The sequence below is a fragment of the Drosophila pseudoobscura genome, chromosome X, assembly GCF_009870125.1.
Source record: "Drosophila pseudoobscura strain MV-25-SWS-2005 chromosome X, UCI_Dpse_MV25, whole genome shotgun sequence".
In the NCBI taxonomy this organism is placed as follows: domain Eukaryota; kingdom Metazoa; phylum Arthropoda; class Insecta; order Diptera; family Drosophilidae; genus Drosophila; species Drosophila pseudoobscura.
Genome location: NC_046683.1, coordinates 66,150,333 through 66,172,780, shown reverse-complemented (window position 1 = coordinate 66,172,780; position 22,448 = coordinate 66,150,333). Strand labels below are relative to the sequence as shown.

The 22,448-nt window shown below is 46.9% G+C and overlaps 1 protein-coding gene, 1 long non-coding RNA gene and 1 other non-coding gene across 12 annotated transcripts in view; 1 reads left to right on the top strand and 2 right to left on the bottom strand.

Annotated features, from left to right (window-relative positions):
• klar (klarsicht) overlaps window positions 1-15,266 on the top strand; it is a 139,221-nt gene extending 123,955 nt beyond the window's left edge. For 4 of the 9 annotated variants that reach the window (XM_015186951.2, XM_015186954.2, XM_015186956.2 and 1 more), the window contains 10 exons: window positions 2,314-2,487; window positions 2,562-3,510; window positions 3,608-3,637; window positions 3,894-4,035; window positions 4,178-4,410; window positions 4,477-4,937; window positions 5,005-5,110; window positions 12,396-12,571; window positions 12,636-13,051; window positions 13,113-15,266. In XM_015186951.2, the coding sequence (XP_015042437.2) occupies window positions 2,314-2,487; window positions 2,562-3,510; window positions 3,608-3,637; window positions 3,894-4,035; window positions 4,178-4,410; window positions 4,477-4,937; window positions 5,005-5,110; window positions 12,396-12,571; window positions 12,636-13,051; window positions 13,113-14,133 (3,708 nt within the window). In that variant the 3' untranslated portion in view covers window positions 14,134-15,266. Of the gene's footprint in view, window positions 1-428; window positions 1,339-2,313; window positions 2,488-2,561; window positions 3,511-3,607; window positions 3,638-3,893; window positions 4,036-4,177; window positions 4,411-4,476; window positions 4,938-5,004; window positions 5,111-7,481; window positions 8,212-11,672; window positions 11,820-12,395; window positions 12,572-12,635; window positions 13,052-13,112 lie in introns of those variants that run through there. The other 5 variants (XM_001354214.4, XM_015186955.2, XM_033384054.1 and 2 more) reach the window with 4 other exon arrangements.
• Window positions 15,267-17,499: 2,233 nt separating this feature from the next.
• On the bottom strand, window positions 17,500-17,571 carry TRNAE-CUC (transfer RNA glutamic acid (anticodon CUC)). The gene has a single exon. It is a non-coding gene; the product is annotated as a tRNA-Glu (tRNA).
• Window positions 17,572-17,775: 204 nt separating this feature from the next.
• On the bottom strand, window positions 17,776-19,728 carry LOC117184926 (uncharacterized). 2 transcript variants are annotated; one of them, XR_004470395.1, is made up of 4 exons: window positions 18,526-19,728; window positions 18,238-18,374; window positions 18,031-18,144; window positions 17,776-17,958 (listed from the first exon to the last, which is right to left on the bottom strand). It is a non-coding gene; the product is annotated as an uncharacterized lncRNA (long non-coding RNA). The 2 variants fall into 2 exon arrangements; XR_004470394.1 differs by having other exon boundaries at window positions 17,776-18,144.
• Window positions 19,729-22,448: the final 2,720 nt, after the last annotated feature.

Below are 22,448 nucleotides of genomic sequence, written 5' to 3'. Positions count from 1 at the left end.
TTTAATTCGTTTTAACTGTGCCTGAACATGGCGCATGGGCCGGTGTTGGGGCCGGTGATGGGGCTGGGGCTGGGGCTGGAGTGTCGGAGTGTGAGTGCAGTAGCCCGTCCGTCTGTCCCGCCCTCCCCCATTCCACAGCCACAAGGCAGAGCAATAGCCTCTCTCTCGCTCGCTCGCCCGCTCGCGTCAGTGCGATTCGCAACGTTGGAGCCAACGGACGGCAGACGAAACGGTTAGCGGACGACTCTCCCAGATCCAGATACTATTCGTAGTCGTAGTCGCAGTCGTAGTCGCAGATGAAAACCAACCAAACAACAAACAATTGCTAAACAAAAACCAACAATGGAAAGCAATAAAAAAAACACAGTAGAAAAAGTGTAGATTTGCATTAAAACAAAACAAAAACAAAAACGAGCGAAAATCCACTCCCGCTAGATAACCCCAGTGCTTGTGCAACTGTAAATAATTCAGAGTGGCCTGGCCTCGATTTCAAATAATTAACGCGATTAGATTTGCCAAAAAGAAACAGAGAAAGAGTGCTGTGCTGTGCGTCTGTGCGTAAAGCGATCCAGCGATCCACCGACCAGTCGACAACTGTCAAGGCTCCACCGTGGAGCCAGCGATACCGCACTGCCAGGAGTACCCTGCAGTACCAGAGTACCAGAGATACATAGATGCTGCCATGCTTTCCAGTTTTGGGCCTTAATTGGTGGCATTCATGCCACAGACTCGCATTAATAATTGCCTTTAATTATTTATCGCAGACGCCCAATCGCCGCGTCGCTTTTCCTCCCCGCCAGCGCCGAGTAACTGTGAACCGTAAACGACGGCGTTTTCACTAGCGGGGCATTCGTGCATTCGCATTAGAAAATTGTTTCCGTTTGCCACAGAGCTCCACTCAGTGGCCAGTGGCTAGTGGCCAGTCGCTGCCAAACTTGCCTCCTTCGATCGGCGGGCATCAGCGCTCTTTCGCGTGCCGCTCGTTGCCGCAGGAAGTTGTTAATTAAATTAAGCCCAAGATCAACAGTAAGCCCAAGTGTAGACAGTGTTTCAACTTCAGTGAGTGAGTGAGTGATAAAGATACATCAGATAGAGATACAGATACAAACATATAAACAGAAACACACAAAAAACAGAGCCCTCAACATCTGTTTTGGGGGCACTCAAACCTTGAAATTCTTCAATTGCCCCAAGCAAAAAAAACCAAAGTGAAAAACTACAACATTTTCGTAAGCCGAATGGAACAATTAGCCATGGTTGATTGGATTTCTATTCGGAAAACCTACGGGGAGAACTACGAGTACTACGAGTGGGTACATGTTTCGAATTCCGATTTTGGTAAGCAAAGTGCGAGGAAAGCCGAGCAGAACCGAGCTCTGATTCAGTCAAATTATCGTTTGGTTTACTTTTTGGGGGTTCCCGAACGAATGATTTCCCCATAAGGAACGATGCAGTACTTGTATAGAGCGGAAAGGGGGAGGGGAGCTAAAGCTAGAGACCATCTTGAGGATAGAATTGTGCACCATTACTATTCAAAAGTAATCCTTGATATTTGTCCCCTATTTCTCCACTTGAACATTTATTTTCCTGCCTTCTATTGTGCTTCCGCCTTTCCCACGCACACATTTCTCCATGCAAATGCCATACAATAGACATTTCTTTTCCTGGAAAGGAATGAGAACGGAGCCCACGACCCACTCACTTGATTGATGAGTGAGCCACCCACAAAAACAGAGAAAAAACGAGGCGGCCATAGGAATAAACAGAACTAGAGGGAGATAAGAAGTGTCTGTATAAATTGCGAATTCAAGTCTCCACTTGGGACTCCCCCTACTCCACTCTACCCGCTCCACTCTCCATTGAAAGCCACTCCACAGTAATGACGTTGAAGTGCACTATAAATGGGTGACAAACTGCGATAAGGGAGAATGAGTGAATGGTTTTGCACGATAAGAGAATGCCTCCCACCCTGATAAGGCGTAGGCTCTGCCTCTCCCTCTCTAGCCTGTGCACTCTCTCTCTCTCTCGCTTCCACTGCACTTCCACACTTCCTCTTTCTTACACTCATTCACTCTCCCTCTGTCGGGCCATCGCTATACTTACATTTTCCGATATTAGTCAGCCTCAAGACTTCAGTGAATCAACAGGCAAAGCGGCAAAGACTCTGCGATTTGCCACGGTCGTTAATTTCCGACCTCTAGAAGCACTCTCTCTCGCTCCACAGCTCCACAGCCCTGAAAAACTCTGAAAACCCGATTTTACCAGCTCCATAACTATAACTCTACAACTCTACAACTCCGTGTCGCTCTTTAGGTCTCGCATGATTCAATCAAGCAGCTTGTGCTAGAAGCCGAGCATCTGGTGCGCGACGCTCAAGAGGCCGCTCTGAAGACGCCAACGAAGCAGAAACATTCCATCATCAAAATCTCGTCGACGGTCAAGAAACGAGAGGTCCACATGCCGCCGCCAATCAAGCAGCGCGTGGAGGTGAGTTCCCGGTGGAGCCTCCATGGTCCTCAAGCCGAATCTAATGTGTACACCCTCTCTTTTGCGCCTTCCAGGAGTGGCTGGAGCACCAACCATCCACACCACAGCTGCTGACGCGCAGCCACACCCATGAACTACTGCCTGGATGCAAGCCCGATGACTGCGAGGCCTCGGGCGAGGCATCCGAAACGGACTCCGTGCCCCAGCCAGGGGGAGTCGCCCTCAATGGCGGGGGATCGGACACCTCCGAGGGCTTCACCGATTCCATAGCCACCTGCATGCAGACGAGCACCAATTCGTACGGCAACTCCACGGAGAGGATCGGGGGCTCTGCAGAGCCCATTGGCCAGCCCGTCACACCCCTGGGCTTCGGCAGCAGCAACCAGAGCCTGAACGTCAAGATTGTGAAGCGTCCGCAGGCACGCCGCAAGTCAGAGCGCCCCTGGTCCGTGTCCTGCCTTTCGCAGCTGACGACAGACGCCGCCGGGCACCAGCTGACGACAGCGATCGTCGCGGTGGGACAGAACTCCCCGCCGGGCCTGGCCAGCCACTCGATCAGCGAGAGCGCCTTGGATTCGCTCTCCCCGGGCCCCCGGCCACGGGCAGCCTCCTCTTCGGGCACCGGCAGCAATGCGGCCCGCAAGAGCGACAGCAAGGGCTCCTTGAGGCGCCGAAAGGCGCGCAAGAAGCGCATCTCGGCTGCCTCCGCAGGCAGGAAGTCGGACTCCGGCTCGGAGGCCGGAGGAGGGGATCTCACCCAGACCCTCATGAAGTCCTGCGAGTCCATGTCCTCGCAGCAGCTGCAGGAGTTCACAAATGCTTTGTTGAGCATCCAGAAGGGAGCTCCAGGGAGTCCCAGAGCAGAGGCCACTCTGCTGGCTGAAGGCGACTCGGAGTCACATCTGATGTTGCCGAAGTTCCGCGTGGGCTCCTTCACCACCGCCGGCCTAATGGCCACCGACACGAGGCTCGGAGCACTGGCAGCCCTGTCCAACTACATGAACGAGGATGAACAGCAAGCAGGTAAGAACAGACTACGGAACAGATCCTCCGTTTGGGAAGGAAGGAAATAGGTTCACACTTTTATCTATCTGTCAATCTTTGTTCTCTCTAACACAAGCACCCAAGCCGGTAAAGACCAGGCCCAAAGGTACAGCCAATGCACCCCAAGCCCAAATAGAAATGAAAACATTCCATTCCCAAAGATATCCGATATATCGGATGTACAGCGAGAGCTACAGGGCTTTCATTGTGCATCTATTCACCCCACCGCTCTCTGTATCCATCCACCTTTTCTATCCATCCATCACATCTGTCACATCCGCGATTTATGCCCTCTATCACATCTCGCCGAAACTTAGCGCACCCAATTATTACAATTACCATATCGTTCCTCGCCCGAACAGAACTCAGCACCGAAGATCATCACAGCAGCATCTCGGAGACCGCCTGGGACAACTATCAAGAGAAATACAACTCGGAGAACTATTCCGAGGGCTTTGATTCGGATGCGGCCCGTCGTCTCTTGGAATTCGGCGACGACTATCGGTGAGTACACAGAGATGATCATGACGATGATATATGATGAGAGCATGAGAGGTGACCTTTGAAAGCTTGCCAAGAAAACTATTTATAAACGGCTCAACGGATCCCATAAATAATCCCATCTGATGATGATCCATTCCCATAGCAATTTCATCGACTCGCAGTCGGATGGCTGCAGTTCTTTGTCGGCGGCCAACAATCTGGACTCGTTCTCACCGCCGCGCATGGACTCGCTGCAGAGGCACGAGCTGAAGCCGCTGGCCATCAACCAGGAGACCATCAGCAGCAGCGTCGACCACGCCCGCCGCCAGAGAGCCCTGGAGCTGCAGTACGAGAGGCGTCGCAAGACCCTCGAAGTGAGACGCAAGTCGTGTCAAGGTGAGGAAACGATTACACCACTCTCGGGAGACCCCCAACTACCATATCTCTGCCTCTGCTCCTCAGATATGGATGAAACCATTAGCAATACACAAAAGGATAAGGATCAGCAGAATCTTCAGGCCCAGCCCTCACTCTCGGCCTCTGCCACAGCCCTGATGACGCCTCCAGCGAATCAGCAGCTGAATCTGCGGACCGAATCCGTGGGTCGCAAGCTGGACTTTGGCGCTGGTGCAGGTGCAGGGGCAGGCATGAGCCACTCGGCACAGTCCCTGCTCCGCCGCACTTCGGAGAGCGACACCTCCACCAGGAGACGCCGCACTGTGACCTCCGATGAGAGGCGCCGCTCCTCCAGGAACCTGGAGAAGTCCATCAAGCTGATTCCAGCCTCAACTGGGTCATCCAGCAGCGATGACTCCGAGGACGGAGAGCAGGAGATGCGCTCTCTCCTGCAGCAGAGTCGCCATCGATTGGAGGACACTAGAGCCTTGAAGATCAGATGTCATCTGCTTCGACCAGAAGATTATGTAAGGACAAGCAGCGAAAAGCCTCAAGGGAAAAGCGTACTAACTTCTACCTCTTGTGGCCTTGCAGAATGAAATCATCAATACTTGCCGCGATAACATTCGCTGCCTGGAGGCCGTGCTCCGCGGTCCGCCCGGCACAGTCCTCTCCAACCAGTGCGCTGGCCAGACAAAAGGTGAGTCCCAGCAGCAGCCTCCATCATCATCATCAACATCATCTGTCAGAAGGCGAAGGCGCCAGCACCTGGCTGCCACACCCGAAGGGGATGCAGATACAGATGCAGAACCGATCCCCATTCCAGGTGGAAGTTTAGCCATCGCCGAGTGCAAGTGTGCGCCCATTACCCGCTTTGTGGCGCGACTCTTGGAGTTCGTTATGGACCTGGGCAATCTGCTGGAGCACTTTGCGCTCTACAGGTTCCTGGCCGGGACTCTCAGGTCGCTCTATGCGCTGGTCAACCGGCCCATGGGGCCTCTCGAGCGGCTCTTTGGGGGCCTTAGGGGTCTGCTATGAGCAGGAATGCCCCTCATACGCGGCGGGGTTGGGGGGTCTTGGCCAGGCTTTAAGCATGAACCGAATCTGTATTATTTGGATGTATTATACATGGATCCTTGAACCATTATACGATATACGATGTACGATTTACGATTTACGATACGATGTGATACGATTTAAACGAATTTTGTTGCTGCATTTGACAAAACGCATTTCGCATCGAATCTTCCACACAATTTGCCTTACTGATCTTTTCTCTGTTTAATTTTATTATTTTTAAATAATTTTATTTTTGTTCAATTATTTTGCTTATTCTTGCGCATTTGTTTTTTTTCCTTCTTTCATTTTTTTGGCAATAAAAATTACGTTTTGAGCATCGAAACACCAAAAGCAGAACTAAAATTGTTATAATTCTTTGTTGCCAGAGTTATTTTTCGATATTTATCGATAATTTCATGATATTTTCTGATATTTTTGGTGTTTTGTCATTTGTCATCCTTCTGTTTAACTCCATGTAGAGCCGCCTAATGCCTGTGTTTTTGTCAAATGTCTTAACAAAATCAATTAATCTATCTAATAATCATCGTTAATCACCGTTTAACTCTCTGTTTAGTTTGCTTTGAGTTTAGTTGTGACATCAATCGTCGTAGAATAGCACTAATCGTACGAACGTACTGTACTCCCCAAAAGCGGTAATGGGTCCACCCCATATCCACAGTCGTACTCAAACAGATCTTAGTCTTAAGTTCTAGCTCTTAAGTTTTTAGCTCTAAGCATTTAATTTAGATTTGTATAACGACATCCAAAGCTGTCCGTGCTGCCGAACACCTCTAAAGGCTATCGGTTAATTGTTAATATTTCCATATCTACTGCAATTTCCTGTAAGGAATATCCCTACTCTGCACCGTACTGATTCTCTACTGATCTGTGATCTCTAATCGATTCAGCCACACTACATTTAACAGTTTACACATTCAGCACAAAGTTACTCCTTTGAATTCTTGTTTATTTTCAATCGAATCGGGAGATATGATATCTCCCATATTATAGAAAAAGTCCACCAAACCCACTTCTACCATAATTCGACACGAATACTACATGCATTTTACACATCATCTACACAAGGGGTTGTGTCTTGGCTAAAGTTTTGAATGCACTTCTCGTATATTCGAAACTGTAGTTCTTCTCCTTCAGATGGAAACCTCTTAAATTTTTCTCATTCTTTGAAGTGTTTATACAGTATTTAGATTAGGCCCATAAATCTGATGAATAGAGGAGGGGAAAATTCTACCTAGACGGCCAGCTGGCTTAATTTTGACCCCTCCCAAGAGCAAATTTATTTTTGCCCACTGACGTCATATGTACAAGTCTTCTGGCAGCGAAAAAATGTATAAACAGATGTGTTTGAGGAGGGAAAAGATTTTAAAACAAAGAGAAAACGAGGGTTGATTGATATATATGTAGGTATTCTAGAAATAATGCGGGTTTCTTTAGAAAATTACTACAACTGTAGAGTTTGATGGGACTTTATAACTGTAGGCTGGGCTTTTCAGCAAGCCCTAGATGTCGCCTTGGAGGTTAAAGTCAACATCAAACTGTGGCTCAAGCTTTAATGAGAGCTTTAGCTCGCTATCGCTATCATCATCTCTCTATCTCTCTCTCTCTTGCTGTTGTTGTTACCCATCTAATTCAGTAGAAAATGACGTCGTCGATTTTGGCCTTTGCTCTCTGTAAGCTGCCGAAACTAATAAGCAGACCCTCTCTCTCTCACACAAACACAACCAAACTTACCCAGAGAGAGAGCCGAGAGTGACAAAAGCGTGTGACAAAGCCAAGTTCAAAACTTATTTTCTCACACGCTTTTTCCATGTGTCTGTTGCTTCTCTCCCTCTCTGCCGCTTGCCTCTCGCGGACGTCACATTTCCACCACCTGAAAAGCTGCGCTGCTGCTGCTGCGCCAAAAGCAATAAAAAGAAATAAGTGTAACTGTGCTGTGCTGAGAGCTTTGCTGTCGCTGTCTCTGCCGCTGCCTCTGCCTCTTCCGTCCGGTCCGTCATTCAATTCTCGGCGCGCGTTTCAAGCGGTTCTGTTCTGCCATTTACTTCCCTCCCAATGTCTCTCCCCTCATTAAAACTTTAACTGTGCTTCCGCGAAATTCGCAGTTTTCCCAAGAATCTCCTTGCAGAATCTCTCGCTCGCTCTCCGTCATCACTCCCGAAAATACCTGTGATACAAAGGAAATAGTTCACCAAAATCCTCGCCTGAAATCCTAGTCTTGCCATTCATAAAAAGTCGCGTGCTTTTGCCTTCTGACGCGTATAAGAGTTTCGATTCGCTCTGTTCTAAGAGTGTGCCGTAGTGTTTCCCCTCCGTTAACGTTTCGAGGTCGCGTAAACAAATTTCCCAGCACTTCTGTGCGATTCCTATAGTTTTTTGTTTGCGTGGAAGATTGAAAGTAAAATTGAAATGCTTTCAAACACAAATTGATTACGAAAATTGATTTCAAGTGCTGTTCGTAACAAAAACAAACAAGAAGTGGGTCATACTACAAGGAGAGGAGAGAAGAGAAGCAGCGCAGCAGCGGCAGCAGTGGAGACCTTTCGCTCCTACTTCCTTAGACTTCCTTAAAGGGGAGTGAAACTTTGAGAGCGAGAAATAGAAGAGAGAAAGCTCTTCCCTTCGCCATGACGAAAGTCAGTGTGGCCGTTCAGACGGACCTCTCCGAAATGCTCTTCTCCGCCAGCTCCTCCGCCAACACCTCGCGCTCCTCATCGGAACAAGGTAAACAGAAAGAGAAACCCTCAACAAACGAATGAAAGAGAAGAGAGCTAGCAGTATCTCCATAGAGAGATGATGATGTGAAATGGAGTAGGGTAAACATAATTGGGAAACAGGTGTAAACGATGCAGGGGAATGTGTGGTGTCGTATGGACGATGATGAGTTAAGATCGTACACAAAAGATAAGAGCGAAAACGAGGCAAAGATAATTGAGCCACTAAAAGGGGCAGGGGGGGAAGACTGGGAGATGACGAGTCTGAAGATACTCTAGTGGAATGCGAAGAGATAAAAGAGAAACAGACATAAGTATGGCTAACTCATTAGAAGAACTTAAGTACAGGGAAAGCTAGCAGCACTACTTAGAGAGGAGCTACCATGGGCGGACAATCCATTCGTGGAAACTTTGCTTGTGGGAATTAGAGAGAGAAAGCAGCATTCACTACATTCGTTCCTAAAACATATCTCCAGCTTCTGCAGCCGCCACTGTACGACACTTGTAAAACGCTTTCACAATACAGACTCTCATCTGGAAACACTCATGCCGAACCATTCACAAACAGAGATCCATAGCTCTGTTATGGATCATAAATCCCGCACTCGACTCTCCCCCTCTGACCCCTCCCCACCACTCTGCTCTCTTTGTTCCGCTAGAAGTTGCGTTATTCCTACTGTAATAATTCCCATGATCCGAGGAAAGCTTGCATCACTCCACTCAGCCGATGATTGGCTCAGCTTCTGGCTGCACCCAGAGATTTCTGTGGAGTGTTCTGGCAGACACATTGACCGACTTCCAGCCCATGGGCAACCATCTATAAGCCATTTTCCATTCCATCTGCAATACAAGCTGCCAAATTGGGCTGCAGCTCCATCCAACACTTGGGGTTCTCGCTCGTAACAGGCATTGGCTGACTGCTAATTAAGGTTAGGTTCTGGCCATGCATTTCATGGTTTGCCGCTTTGCTGCTCCTCTGGCCACACTCATTAACGGTAAACACGAACAGGGCCACACTTTTATGGGGAAGCGTTTCGTTTCGTTTCGCTTTGAAGTTTCATAAGAAGTTGTTGGCTTTGCATTTTGGAGTCGTGGAGTCGGGGGGGAAAAAAGCCGGAACCGGTTGCCTCAATTAGCTCATAACTTGCGTCTCCGCCTCTATATGGGGTGTATGGTATATGGTATATGGTATATCTCTCTGTCCAAGTTCAAGTTCTCTGTTGTCATTCGATACCATTAATTATTCGGTTGTGCCCCATTTGTGGTTGACCTTCGATTCATTAGAAAAGTGAGTTCCAACGAAATGGAATCGAATCGATTTATTAGTTTTGCTATACTCTAAATATTTCAATGCGAATCTCTTAAGGGCAATGACCCTCACACACACACACACACACCTTTCCATTTGCATTTCCGTTTATAGATTTCCTGCTCGAATCGGGAAATTCATGACTTCAGTCATGCAGAAACAGAAACCTCCACCAGACCAGACCCACATTTCCATTTCCATTCGCATCTCTATGCTAATTTTTCTGCTATATGTATGTTTGAGATTCTCGCTCTCGTTCTCTCCCTCTCTCTCTTTCTCTCTGATTCTCTAATCAGCATTTAAAAATATCTTTTGCTAATTGTCTATAATTGTTTGTCTCTGTTGCTCATCGACAGAGACAGGGACAGAGCCACAAACAGAACCACATAATTATTCAAGATTACGAGTATTATTATGTGTTTTTGGCAAATATTTTGAGCTCTGGCTTGGGTCAGCCCCTGTCCCTGTCCCTGTACGTTCCACTGTTCGTTTTTGGAGGTAGTTTCTCTGATTACCTCACCTTTCTAGCGTTTTGTTTGCTGTTTTATCTTGAACCGAAATACCTTTTGAGGCATTCTCCGATTCGGGCGGAAGGTAGTAGCTGGCTCCACGCCCTTTTGTCGCATTTTGGGCAAGGCTGATGGCTGATAGCCCTTTGACACGCCAATTCCGTGGGGGGCTAAAAGCAATCAAAGGAAGGATGTGTTGCATAGGGAAGATTGAGGTAGTAAGCCTAAGGAAGTTCCTTTTTTCAAGAAGAAAGGAAGCGAAAATAATATTCGAGAGGGTAAAACACAGGGCCCGATAAGGGTCCCAGAGAGCTCTGCCTGTAAACAATTCGCCTTAACAAAGAGTCTTATATTACTCGTAAAATAAACTGAAATATAGGTATCGACTGAATTGCATTCGACAACGGACTGTTCTCTCATGGCGACACCTCTCTCTCTCTCTCGCTCTCTCTCGGTAGGTGCTCGTATTCCTCCCACACAAATAAATAAATTCTCATATTCAGACTGAAACTGTTGCCAGCAGTTGCGGCACACGTCAACGACCTTGGTGTATCAGCCCCTCCCTCCGCCCCTCCGGCCCCGCCCCCTGCCCCCTTGCGGTTTTTGCATTTTCATTTGTTTGCTGTTTTCGCGAAAAATGTATTTTGCATGTCAGCTAAGAGGCTTAAAAAAGCAAAGAAGAGAGCGAGGGAAATCAGCATATTTTTGATGAAATTGAAATTAGTTTCGGCTAGGTTTTCCCTGCATATTAATTATACCCATATACACCCCACCACCCCCTACCCGTTGGTAGGAAAAGTGCAATTCATTTAGCTGGACGGATGATTATCGCTAGGAGAAAGTCTCTTCGGGGCAGTCATCTCTCTATCTCTTCGGCCCGTTTAGTGGCTAATCAATTTTATGTGCAATTTTTTCGCACTTTTTGCTTTTTGCTTTATGCTGGCAGGTGCCTCTGCAGCTGTGGGCCGATCATCGGGGAGGATTACTCAATATCTTTCAGTCGGAAAGCAGGTGGAGTTGAACCCGTCCTCCCCTCAACCGAACCCAACCGTACCGAGCCCCCCACTCGATCGAACGAACTTGTTTGATCGCGTACCAGATTGTGTAATGCAATAAAAGTGCGTGGAGGCTCATACATCAACCTCGAACTTCCTCTGTAGCTTCTTCTCTCTCTCTCTGTCTCTGTCTCTGTCTTGTCCAACCAAGTCGAGCCTGTCCCGATCTGTCACCCAACCAGTCGGATCCCCCTGACCGATAAAGGCGAAGAGGCCTAGCGTGCACCACCCCAACAAAAGTGCGTACATGCATCAATGTCGAACCCCCTCCGTCCCCTTTCCCTTCCCCAGCCACCTCCCCCATTGCATTTGGTTGCGCTCGACTCGCTCTGTGGGTTGCACTCCATTGTGGGGGCTGCATGCAACGCGTGGCTGGAGCTTGGGCTGCAACCAAGCGGAGCTTGCTCGAGTCCGCACTGAGGTTCACTCAACTAGATTGAGTTTGGCTGCGAACACGTTCGGTTGTGATTTGTGTCCTACCCGCCGGCAAGTACTACTGGCTCCTGCTCTGCCTTTGCTTATCGCAGATCAGTAGAAACACCGTTTTTGGCTGGCCCCAAGGTGAAAGTACTTTGCGAACAAGTCAACATCACGCACTGCATTTCAATTAGCCCAAGGGCTGGCCACACACGCCGTTTCGCAGTTTGGCAGTGGGACAACAGCTGTTCTTTGTTTGATCTGCTCCAGTCGAACCCTCATTTCACAAGAGTCGCAGTCCAGTCCCCCCTCTCTGGCTCTCCAACGGGTGAGTGTTTGTGGTTGCGGTTCTGCCTGTTCTTTTGTTCGCCAAAACTTGGAGCTGTTGCTGTTCTGATGTTCTGCTGTTCTGAGTCGCAGTCAAACGTGTTCGAAGTGTGACTGGCTTTAGATCCAACCAGTCCGCCCTATGCTCCGATCAAAGCCAACCCACGATCCCTCTTTTGTTCTGATAAAATATTACACCCTGGAGAGGGGTACATAATCCACGGCAAGGGGTAATGGTAAAGGTAAAGGTAAACCGTTCAACCAACAGTTTTCCAATTTGTAAAATCGTTTCCAATGAGACAAATCATTTCAACCGCAAAAGCAATTGAAAACTGTTTTTCCTGCTGCAAATAAAGAGTTTTCACTTTTCTCCAGCAATTTTGCGGCGTTTAAGTGGGGGGGGAAAAGCGAAAGGTATTCATTACAAAGGGCCGCAAATGGAAATGAGATTGGAGACCAATTAGAAGGCCTTTCTCTCTGTCTCTTATTCGGTGCACTCTCTTAACCGTTAACTCTCTCGATTCCACCCCTAACCCACCACCACCAACCTCATCCTCAACCCCCTCTTCTCTTGCAGATCTGCTGTCCGCCTGGGAGGATCTACTGTCCTGGAGCGAGAATGCCTCTGCCGCCCGTCGCCTCCAACAGGAGATGAGCGCCTTGAAGCAGACGCTCCACCGACTGGGCGATAAACCCACTCCGGAGTTGCTGGACACTGAACCAGCTATTCAGATAGCAGTGGAGGCCCTGAAGGTACGTCATTCTATTAAAATCTCCATGGGATCTCCCACTTAATCCTCGCTCCATCTCCCTGCAGTCCGAACAGAGCCAGCTTTCCAGCTACCGCACACACATGCTGCGTCTGAACGCATCCGTCCACAGCTGGCTGACACGCCAGGAGAGACGCCTGCAAAGCGCTCTGGAGGAGCAGCACCAACAGAATCCACCACAGGAGTCCGAACAACCAGTGAAGGAAGAGCAATCTGGAATGAAGGAGGAGCCCTCCAGCAAGAAGGAGGAGCAGTCCGCCAAGAAAGAGCTCAACGGATCGGTGGCCATCACCGTCACCGACAGCAATGGCAACCAGGTGGAATCGTTGGCCACCGGAGAGGCTTCCACTTCCACTGGTGCCTGGGATGTCCACTCTCTGATGTCCGCCGAACAGGAGTTCCACAAGCACCTCAAAAACGAGGTCAGCGACATGTACAGCGCTTGGGATGAGGCAGATGCCAGGTACGTCCTATCCGTATTATTGTATCTCTCCACAAATCTCTAACTACGAAATCCCTTATAGAATCAACACTCAACTGGAGAAGCTCACCGCCTCACTGATTGCCTGGCGGCAGCTGGAGTCGGGCTTGAGTGAATTCCACTTGGCTTTGGGACAGGATAGAGGAACACTCGAGGGCCTCGAGGGAGCCCTGGACAAGGGACAGACCACGCCCGTAGAGCTCGCACAGAACGTAAAGCTGGTGGCCAAGCTGCTCTCCGAGAAGATGCACGTCAGCCAGGAACAGATGATAGCCGTCCAGCAGCATCTGGACCCCAATCAGCTCTACCACATCGCAAAGTTCACGGCTTCGAACGGCTCCCTCTCCGACTCGGGCATCTCCGATGGTGGAGCCACCTCCGATGGCGGTCTTTCCGAACGGGAACGCCGTCTGGGCGTGCTCCGCCGTCTGGCCAAGCAGCTGGAGCTGGCTCTTGCCCCCGGAAGCGAGGCCATGCGCTCGATTGCCGCCCGAATGGAGAGCGCCGAGGCAGAGCTGAAGCACTTACAAAACACCTGTCGGGATCTGATTGTGCGAACCGCTGCCTCCCACCAGCAGAAGCAGCAGCACCAACAGCAACAGGTGGCTCCCAAGGTCAACGGGCATGTGAAGAAGGCGAGTGCCGGCAAGGGGCAGGCGCAGGAGAAGCCGCAATCTCCGGGAAAACGCAGAAACGCCCGCAAAACGCGTCAGGCACAGAAAGCCGGAGAAGATCAGACAGAAGAGCATTCAGATGAAAGGCAGAAGAATGTCGTGATCCTGACCAGTGGCGATGGTGGCGGTGACCCCTCCGACGATCCCTCGCTGCTCCTCAGCCTCGAAAGCGGGGAAGACGATGGCGCAACCGATGGGGACGAAGGAAAGGTGCCACCGCGCGGATGGGCATGGCGCATCGCCCGTGCGGCAGTGCCAATGCAGCTCGCGCTCATCACGTTCTTCTGCGCTGCTTGCCTCATGCAGCCCAACTGCTGCGACAATCTCAACAACCTGTCGATGAGCTTCACCCCGCAGCTGCGGTACATTCGCGGCCCGCCTCCGATTTGAGCGCCAGAAAGTCGCGTGCATCTCGTTGTAGATTATGTTACGTTATGTTAAGGCACTTAACAGTAGTAACTACCAGGTGTGGACACTGGACGCCCGTCCATCCAATCCATGCAACAACCGCCGCATTCGACGCGCAGCTCCATAGATGAGCTCGCTAGCGTTTTTAAACGCCCGCCCAACGGCAGTTGACGCGTTTTTAAACGTTCTGTGGAAAACGCAGCGCTCCTCCGGAGAGGGGGACAATTTTTATATGTCTAATTATAGATAGTGGTCGCGTATTGGAACTTTAGTTAACACTAAGAATATTGTTTGTAATTTCGGTTAATTTCCTACGCGTTTAGGATGCAATTTTTGATGAATGATGAACGATTTACGATCGAAAAGAACGAATGATGATTGATGGAAAAAGCTCAAGCTAAGCAAAACAGTACTTATGAGAAAACTATACTGGAGAGCCACATATCGACTACCGCATGAAAGGGGTTTCCCCCGAGCAATCCCCAACCCAAGGAACCCTTAAGAATAGGTGTATCTCCCAGAGGAATCAGAGGAATCGTCAAACCCAAGGAACCCACAGGAAAATCCACACATATATGGCGATAGATCCCCAGTTAATATTTATACGAACAAATTTCAAGCATTTTTTGTAGACTTTTTTGTTTGAAAAACACTAAAGTGCCTAAGAAATGCGAACTGTGAAAAGGGAAGCCCCAATGGGCAGAGAATATCCCTAGAGAGAACTATGAAAAATTGTATCAAAAGAGAGCAATCGTATCCCAGGCAACAAAGCAAAACAGAAGCTAAATGCCACAAAACTACAAGCGGAACCAGAAATGGATCTAAAAGCAAAGCCAGAACTTGTGCTAGAACTAAAACGGGAAGCAGAACTGGAAGTAAAAGTATCTCTAAAACTGGAACTGGAACTGGAACCAGAAGTATCCCTCAAACTGCATTAAAATCGAGAGTTTCTATTTTTATATTCAATGCAACTATATACACACCATCCCCAATCAATCCCCCTACCTTTTATGTCTATTATATTAATAGGATATAGATAAACCTTATAAGATTTTGCAAAACTAAAAAAACAAAAATGAAAAAAATATATAATTTTCTAAGATCATCTTAAATTATGATTTAGTCGAGTTCTGGCAGTTAAATTGTAATCTAAGGGTTTTTTTTTTTCTTCTTTAAGGTTTTCTATACTTTGTGCGTTTTCAAAACTTTAATGGCAGTAAAACAAGAACAAAATAAGGAATGAGTTTATAAAAGTTCAAGAATAAAAGTATTTAAATGAAAAAGAAGGATGTTTTTTAAAATTCTTTATGGAACGGAAATTATTGTGCTACCCTTCTCGAGGATATTTTTCCGATCCTTGATCCTTGCTAAGGATTCCATCAAATCGGGGATATTTTTCTAATCACAGGAAGCCATCGGACGCCTAGATCGGTCCACAAATAGCCGAGAAAACTAAATAAGTATGTCGGGTATGTCGAAGTAATTATCCAAGGATCAAGGATATTTTTCCGATAAAAGGAAGCCGTCACACGTCCCGTTCTAGTCCCAAATAATGGAGAAAACAAGATATCCTTGATATCCTTGATCCTTGATAAGGACTCCATAAAATCAAGGATATTCGTCCGGTCACAGGAAGCCGTCGATCGCCAGGATCGGCCCACAAATAACGGAGCTACGAGTACAACAACAACCCTCAAATTGCGTCCGCTGAAATGGCCAAAAACGGGAATTTCAGACCTGGGATACCAGGCGAACAGAAATCAGCAGAAGGTAGCTGGGTTTTTTTGAAAAAATTTGTGCGCCCCCAAAAGTATGCACCAGTTTTTTCCATTTGCTAAAGTTGCTTTCTGCCGATTTCTGTTGGCCTAGTACCTCGATTGGAAATTTCTTTGTTTTCGCTCTTCACGTCGGCCTTAATTGTCATTTTTTCATTGGCTATATCTCGACTATTTATGGGCCGATCGGGGCGTGGCATGCCTTTTTGTGATCGGGAGAGTCCTGCCAATCGATTGGCATCAGAAAAAAGGACATTCGTGTCCTCACGATTTTCGGCAAAAATCATGATGGTTACATCATTAAATTTGCCAAAAATCGGCATCATTTTCGAAGTCGAGATTCTGATGCCGTTCGACTGTCTGGGTCTCCATGATCCTGGGAGACTAGGTCCTTCACCGATCTGGCCCTATTTGCCCGAGATATAGCCTTCCAAAGATTAGAATTTGCACATCGTGCAAATACTGGTTTTTTCTATACGCTATATCTCGACTGTTTATGGGCTGTTCGAGGCGTGGCATGTCTTTTCGTGATCGGGAGAGTCCTGCCAATCGATTGGCATCAGAAAAAAGGACATTCGTGTCCTCACGGTTTTCGGCAAAAATCATGATGGTTACATCATTAAAATTGCCAAAAATCGGCCTCATTTTCAAGGTCGAGATTTTGATGCCGATCGACAGTCTGGATCCCCGCGATCCTGGGAGACTAGGTCCTTTACCGATCTGGCCCTATTTGCCCGAGATATAGTCTTCCAAAAATTGGAATTTGCACATCGTGCAAATACTGGTTTTTTCTGTACGCTATATCTCGACTGTTTATGGGCCGATCGGGGCGTGGCATGCCTTTTTGTGATCGGGAGAGTCCTGCCAATCGATTGGCATCAGAAAATAGGACATTCGTGTCCTCACGATTTTCGGCAAAAATCATGATGGTTACATCATTAAAATTGCCAAAAATCGGCCTCATTTTCAAGGTCGAGATTTTGATGCCGATCGACAGTCTGGATCCCCGCGATCCTGGGAGACTAGGTCCTTTACCGATCTGGCCCTATTTGCCCGAGATATAGCCTTCCAAAGATTGGAATTTGCACATCGTGCAAATACTGGTTTTTTCTGTACGCTATATCTCGACTGTTTATGGGCTGATCGAGGCGTGGCATGCATTTTCGTGATCGGGAGAGTCCTGCCTATCGACTGACCTCAATTGTCTACGATCGTCCTCCTCGTGATCGCGAGAATATCCCCCACCATTGGCATCAAAGACCACAGATCAAAAGTTTTCCATGATAAATGTAGGCAGTAAATATCCAATATTTTTACAATTTTAATTTATTTTTTATTATTATTGATAATATTAAAATAATAATTAATTAGTATTGTATTTTCATTCTTGTCATACATATGTTTATAGTTTTCTCCACCAGGACTAAACAATATGGGATTGATTATAGCATTACAAAAAATTTTTTTCTCTATTTTCTATCCCTAAAAATAGATTATGACCAGGTTGCGCACATCAAAAGGAGCTTTTCTTTGCCAGGTCCTTGCTCAGCGAAAAAAAGGAACCTTTAACAGTTTCCCATACCGGGAATTGAACCCGGGCCTCCCGGGTGAGAGCCGGGTATCCTAACCACTAGACAATATGGGATTGACAATTCCCTGGGAATTCCAGCACTACAAAAATAGATGTTTCTCTTTTTTCTTTCTGTATAAATGGATTTTGTCCTATTTCCGTGCTGGCCACCTTCTCAGCTACAAGCTCGCGCAGACACCTGCATGTGTGATCTACCAAAATCTAAATCCATGCCTTGCAAGAGACTGGGACTGGGTGCAGCAGTTCAATGAAGTTTGATCGGGGGCTTTTCCTATCTCTATCGAAGGCAATAATTTTTAATCACATCCAATCATGTACTTCGATTTGCATTCGCTCAGTGCATATTTAACAAATCCATTTTGTGGCATGTCCCACCCCCTCCTATCACCTCCATCGTGATCACTGATCAGCGTCGGATTTCCGATCGATTGGCAACAAAATCTCAAAAGTCATACAAAAAAGTGGATAAAGGACCTATTTGAAAAAAAAAGACAAGCTTGTCACCAAACGTACGCATTTCCCCATCAGATGGCGCTGTTTAAAATTACATCCAATGTGTAGCGAAATTTGTAGTTGACGTGTAGTTACCGTGTAGTTACCATGCAGTAAAATTAATTCTTTTTAATACTGAAATTTAAATATACGAAAAATACGATAAATTAATATTACAATTATAATAAATATTATTTTTTCCATTGTCTATTGTACTGTAAAGCTTACTGTTTTCTTAACATATTATTATGTTGTCTAAGATTTGTGGGCCGATCTGGGCTTGATTTGCATTTTTGGGATCGGAATCCATGATCGATCGTTGATTGTAGATGATCCTTGCGGAGCAGGTGGCGATGATATACAAGCTAGAAAGGCACCAAAGATAAGTTTCCAAGAAAAGGCATACAATATATTTCCAGCATTTATTCGCATTAGCCTACAAATTGTTTTAGTGCCAGAACACTAACAGCCTTAGCGTATACTTTGTCTAAGACAAACAAGGACTTATGTACATACATTTGAACACCCTTCCCAAAGTCTCATTTTGGACCATGAAGCGCTCGCAGGGGATCGACAGGCGGCACCTTCCGGGGACCTTTCTCCATAAGCGGCAGGGCCGTAGAAATAAAAGAATAAAAAGTAATAAGATGAGAAAGATATATATATGTACATGTTTATGTGATACTTCAGTTCGATACACGTCCGAAATTGTGTTTGATTTCGTAACCATTTGGGGCCGAAATGAGGTCGAAATATTTCGGAAAGCACCCTTTAAAATTCTTTGTTTTTTGCAATCTTGGAGATTTTCAAACTGAAAATTCAAAACGACATCTGACAGCCAGAGAGAGAGCCCCTGCGAGCAAGCCACTGAAGGTCGATCCAAGATCGTTGTTCCAAATAAATAAAAAGATCCTACAAGGGTGGCGATATTCTCCTTTAGAGTCCATCATTTAGGAGCACATTTCTACATCTATAGCCCTTGGTATGCATCGAATTTAGTATATCCCTTTGAAACACTAGCGAAAGTTCTACGTAGTTTGAGTACTTTTCTACTGGTGGACTGTCAATTCTCCATAAATCCTCACTTTCTCTATTGTGCGAAGGAAGTATCTTCTTTTTATTGACGGTAGATGCTTTCCAAACAAAATAAAACACTGTAACTTTTCGTTTCCGTCGGAGAAGAGCGATTCTTTCAGCTCTGGAAACTTTAAGCCTCTAAAAACTCCATCTTTGGAGACTTTAAGCTCTTTAAACATTCTTCGAACAGCAGTCCTTGGCTTATTCCTCCTCTTTTCGTTTCGCTTCTTCAATATCCTGTTACGTACACCTATCCGTATCCTATCACACATCCTCCTACTGCGGACAGACAGAACGTCTGCTGACGATGATGGATCTGCGGAAAATGAATCGCGTTGACCTGGACGGAAGCACACCCAAACACCAAACACCCAAACACACACACAAGAAGAAGGCCAAAAACCAAACACTAGATGCTTTTGCTTTTACATAAGAGAATCCCAGCCAATGGGAGCAGCATTCAAGTACATAACGTTTCCCCTTCATTCGTTCATCAAATATAGTTCTCACCTTCTAGCGCACTGAGCTCTCCGTATGTTCATCCCTCTCTGGCCTCTGACCTGGTGCTGGTTTACAGAGTCGACTCTATGGTTGTCTCTCTCTGTTGTTCGCCTCAGCCTTAGCCTTAGCTGAGACACGAACCACGGCTACAATAAAAAAGCGGAAAAAATGGAAAAATAATAAATTGAAATTATTTTCGAGTGCTGCAAGGTAGTAAATGAAGTCTAGACAGGATTTTTGATGGTTAAAACAGTTCTAAAATTGTAGTTAATGCTTAAGCTGCAAAGTCAATCAAGCAGAGCAGGTTTTTCCAGGGAAATAAAAAAGGTTTTCCCAAGTAAATAAAGTGTGGTGGCAATAAATATCCATTTATATAAGTACATAGGTGTCAAGTCTAGACTGGGACTTGGAAGCTAATAAATGTTAAAGTTAGCTAAAGATTCCTATAGTCCATATCCAGATTCCTATAGTTATAGTCCTGTCCAAAGATACTTTCTCTAGACAACCGTCGAAAGGGCTCCTATGGCAGTACTCCATAGATGACGGCATTCCTGGAGCTAATTTTACCAGCAAAATAGCTGCTTAAGGCATATCTGGAGATAACTAAAGGACCCCGTCTCAGGCCAACACCTCTTCCAGATCCTCCGCCAGATCCAGAAGTGATCAAAAACCGAAGCGTGTGTCAAGGGCGCGAACAATGAAAACATAATTTTGTTTACGCCTCGAGGGCTAGCACACGCACTCCCCGCGGAGTGAAGACCTGATTCCAGGGAAGTCACCACCGACCGGGGCACGGCCAGAGAAGAGGTCTCAACAATTATAATAATATGCTTACTTACCAGCTGAAAGGGGCGTGGTCGTTGGGGAGGGGTGGGGGGGCGCTCGATTCGCGTGGCAAGGCGGAAGCAGTACTGAAAATTGAATTTGCATAATTTCCGATGAAAAATTAGTTATAAAAGCAAGAGGCAGGCTGCTGCCTCGAAGGAGGTTAAGTGAGGCTTTAAAGGAGGCAGGGATCCCTGAGAATCCCTGAGAATCCCTGAGAACTACATTCATATGTATGTGTGTGGCAAGAAAAGCTGCCCTTGAAAGAAGATATGGTGAAGTCTGCCCCCAACGAACTGCCAGAAACAATAGAAATAATATTTTTGATTTGGATTATGGAAATTTCTGGCCCGTCTCCGCTTGATTGGAGATTGTCAATAAGCGCTGCCGGACGGAACTGCGCCGGGGCGGGGTGAAGGCGGTGGGAGAATAGTGTTTCTTTCGCCCTCAACCCTTAAGCCATTCATTAAACTTTGTGATTAAACTGACCACCGAGCGAGGGGTTGAGCAGCCGCACCACATCACATCCCTTCCGCATCCAGGACTCCGGACACAGTCGTCGGACCAGCAGCCGCATCGCACCATCACCCGTTTAGTGAAGTGAATTGAGTCGAGGAAAAGCGACCAACGTCGACTGCTGACTGCTGACAGGCTCATTAAATGCCGCATTCAGTGGTCCTCTGCTGGACCGTGTGCCTGTCCTTCCCCTTCCCCCCTTCAGGGTGTGTCCTGCGACCTGCTGGACCTGCTTCAGCCTCCCCAAAGCTGGCCACAGGCCAAAGTCAACACGTCAAATTGAATGCCATGCCCCTCAACCAACCTCCAATCTCCCACCTCCCACCTCCGCTTCCCTCTGTTTCCTCAGTAGTCCTTGAAGCAGGCTAATTTTCCCCAGCTCAACCTTTAAATTCGCATTTTCCTAGAGCAAAGGAGCGAGAGAGAGAGAAGCAGGAGCAGAAGCAGAGTAGAAGCCGTCATAAATAATCCCAGGAAAATTGTAGAAAATTGCCGAAACAATTTATGTTGACATTATCTCGAGAGAGACATTTCTGTATCGCTCTCTCTCTCTGTCTCTCTCTCTGTCTGTCTGCCTGTCTGGTGGTTTTTCCGCTTTTTCTGGATGATTAATTACCACGAAAAGAAAAATATTTGAATATGAAAAACGATGCCTGATAAGCGGTGGGCGGTGGGCGGTGGGCGGTAGGTTGTGTTCGGGAATGGAGACGGAAGAGCCGGCAAAACTTTTCCTTATTGCTCCCCAGTTGGCGATAAACTGCGAGGACTTTTAATGAACTAGGCATTTCATCATCTTGTTTTTGAGAGCAAAGATTTAGGGAGAAATGTACGATGCACACTCGTATCTGTTACAGAATTAGAAGAGGCATTTATTTGCATGTTGTCATCGGATTTTCACAGGCAATTTTCATGTGAGTCAGTAAATCAGTTCTCCTCCTTGGAGATATGGGGCTCCCATTTTTTGATATTTGAAGTTTGGTGTCGAGAGACACTATTGGATGTCATATGATCTGATCCAAAGACTCGTTACGGGAAAAACGTCTCGTGCTCTCTTCTTATGGATATCTTTTATATTTCTTAAAGACACTTTCCCCGAATAGAAATGGGGAGGGACTCTTTAAGATTGTTCTCTCCGCAAAATGGCCTTCAATCGACGCTGTTACCCCCCGTCCCCCCACGATGACATTAGCCTTTACTTTTGGGGCTCTTTCGCTTTCCTCCACATTCGGAAAACTCATTGCTTGTGGTGGTGCTCCTGCTGCTGCTGCTGGAAAATTCACCTTCTTATGGCCTGTCAATAAAATTCGATTTCTCTTTGGGGGTCAGGTTCGGTGCGAGAGGCCGAAAGGCCAGACCCAGAGCCAAGGGCAGCGGCAGAGTGGGAGGCGGAAAAGGTCGTGCCATTAAATGTAACTGCACTGTAATTTGCATAATTTTCTATTCATTACATAATTCTGTCAATTTCCAATACATTATAATTTGTTAGAGCCCCGAAACACACACACACACACACACACACA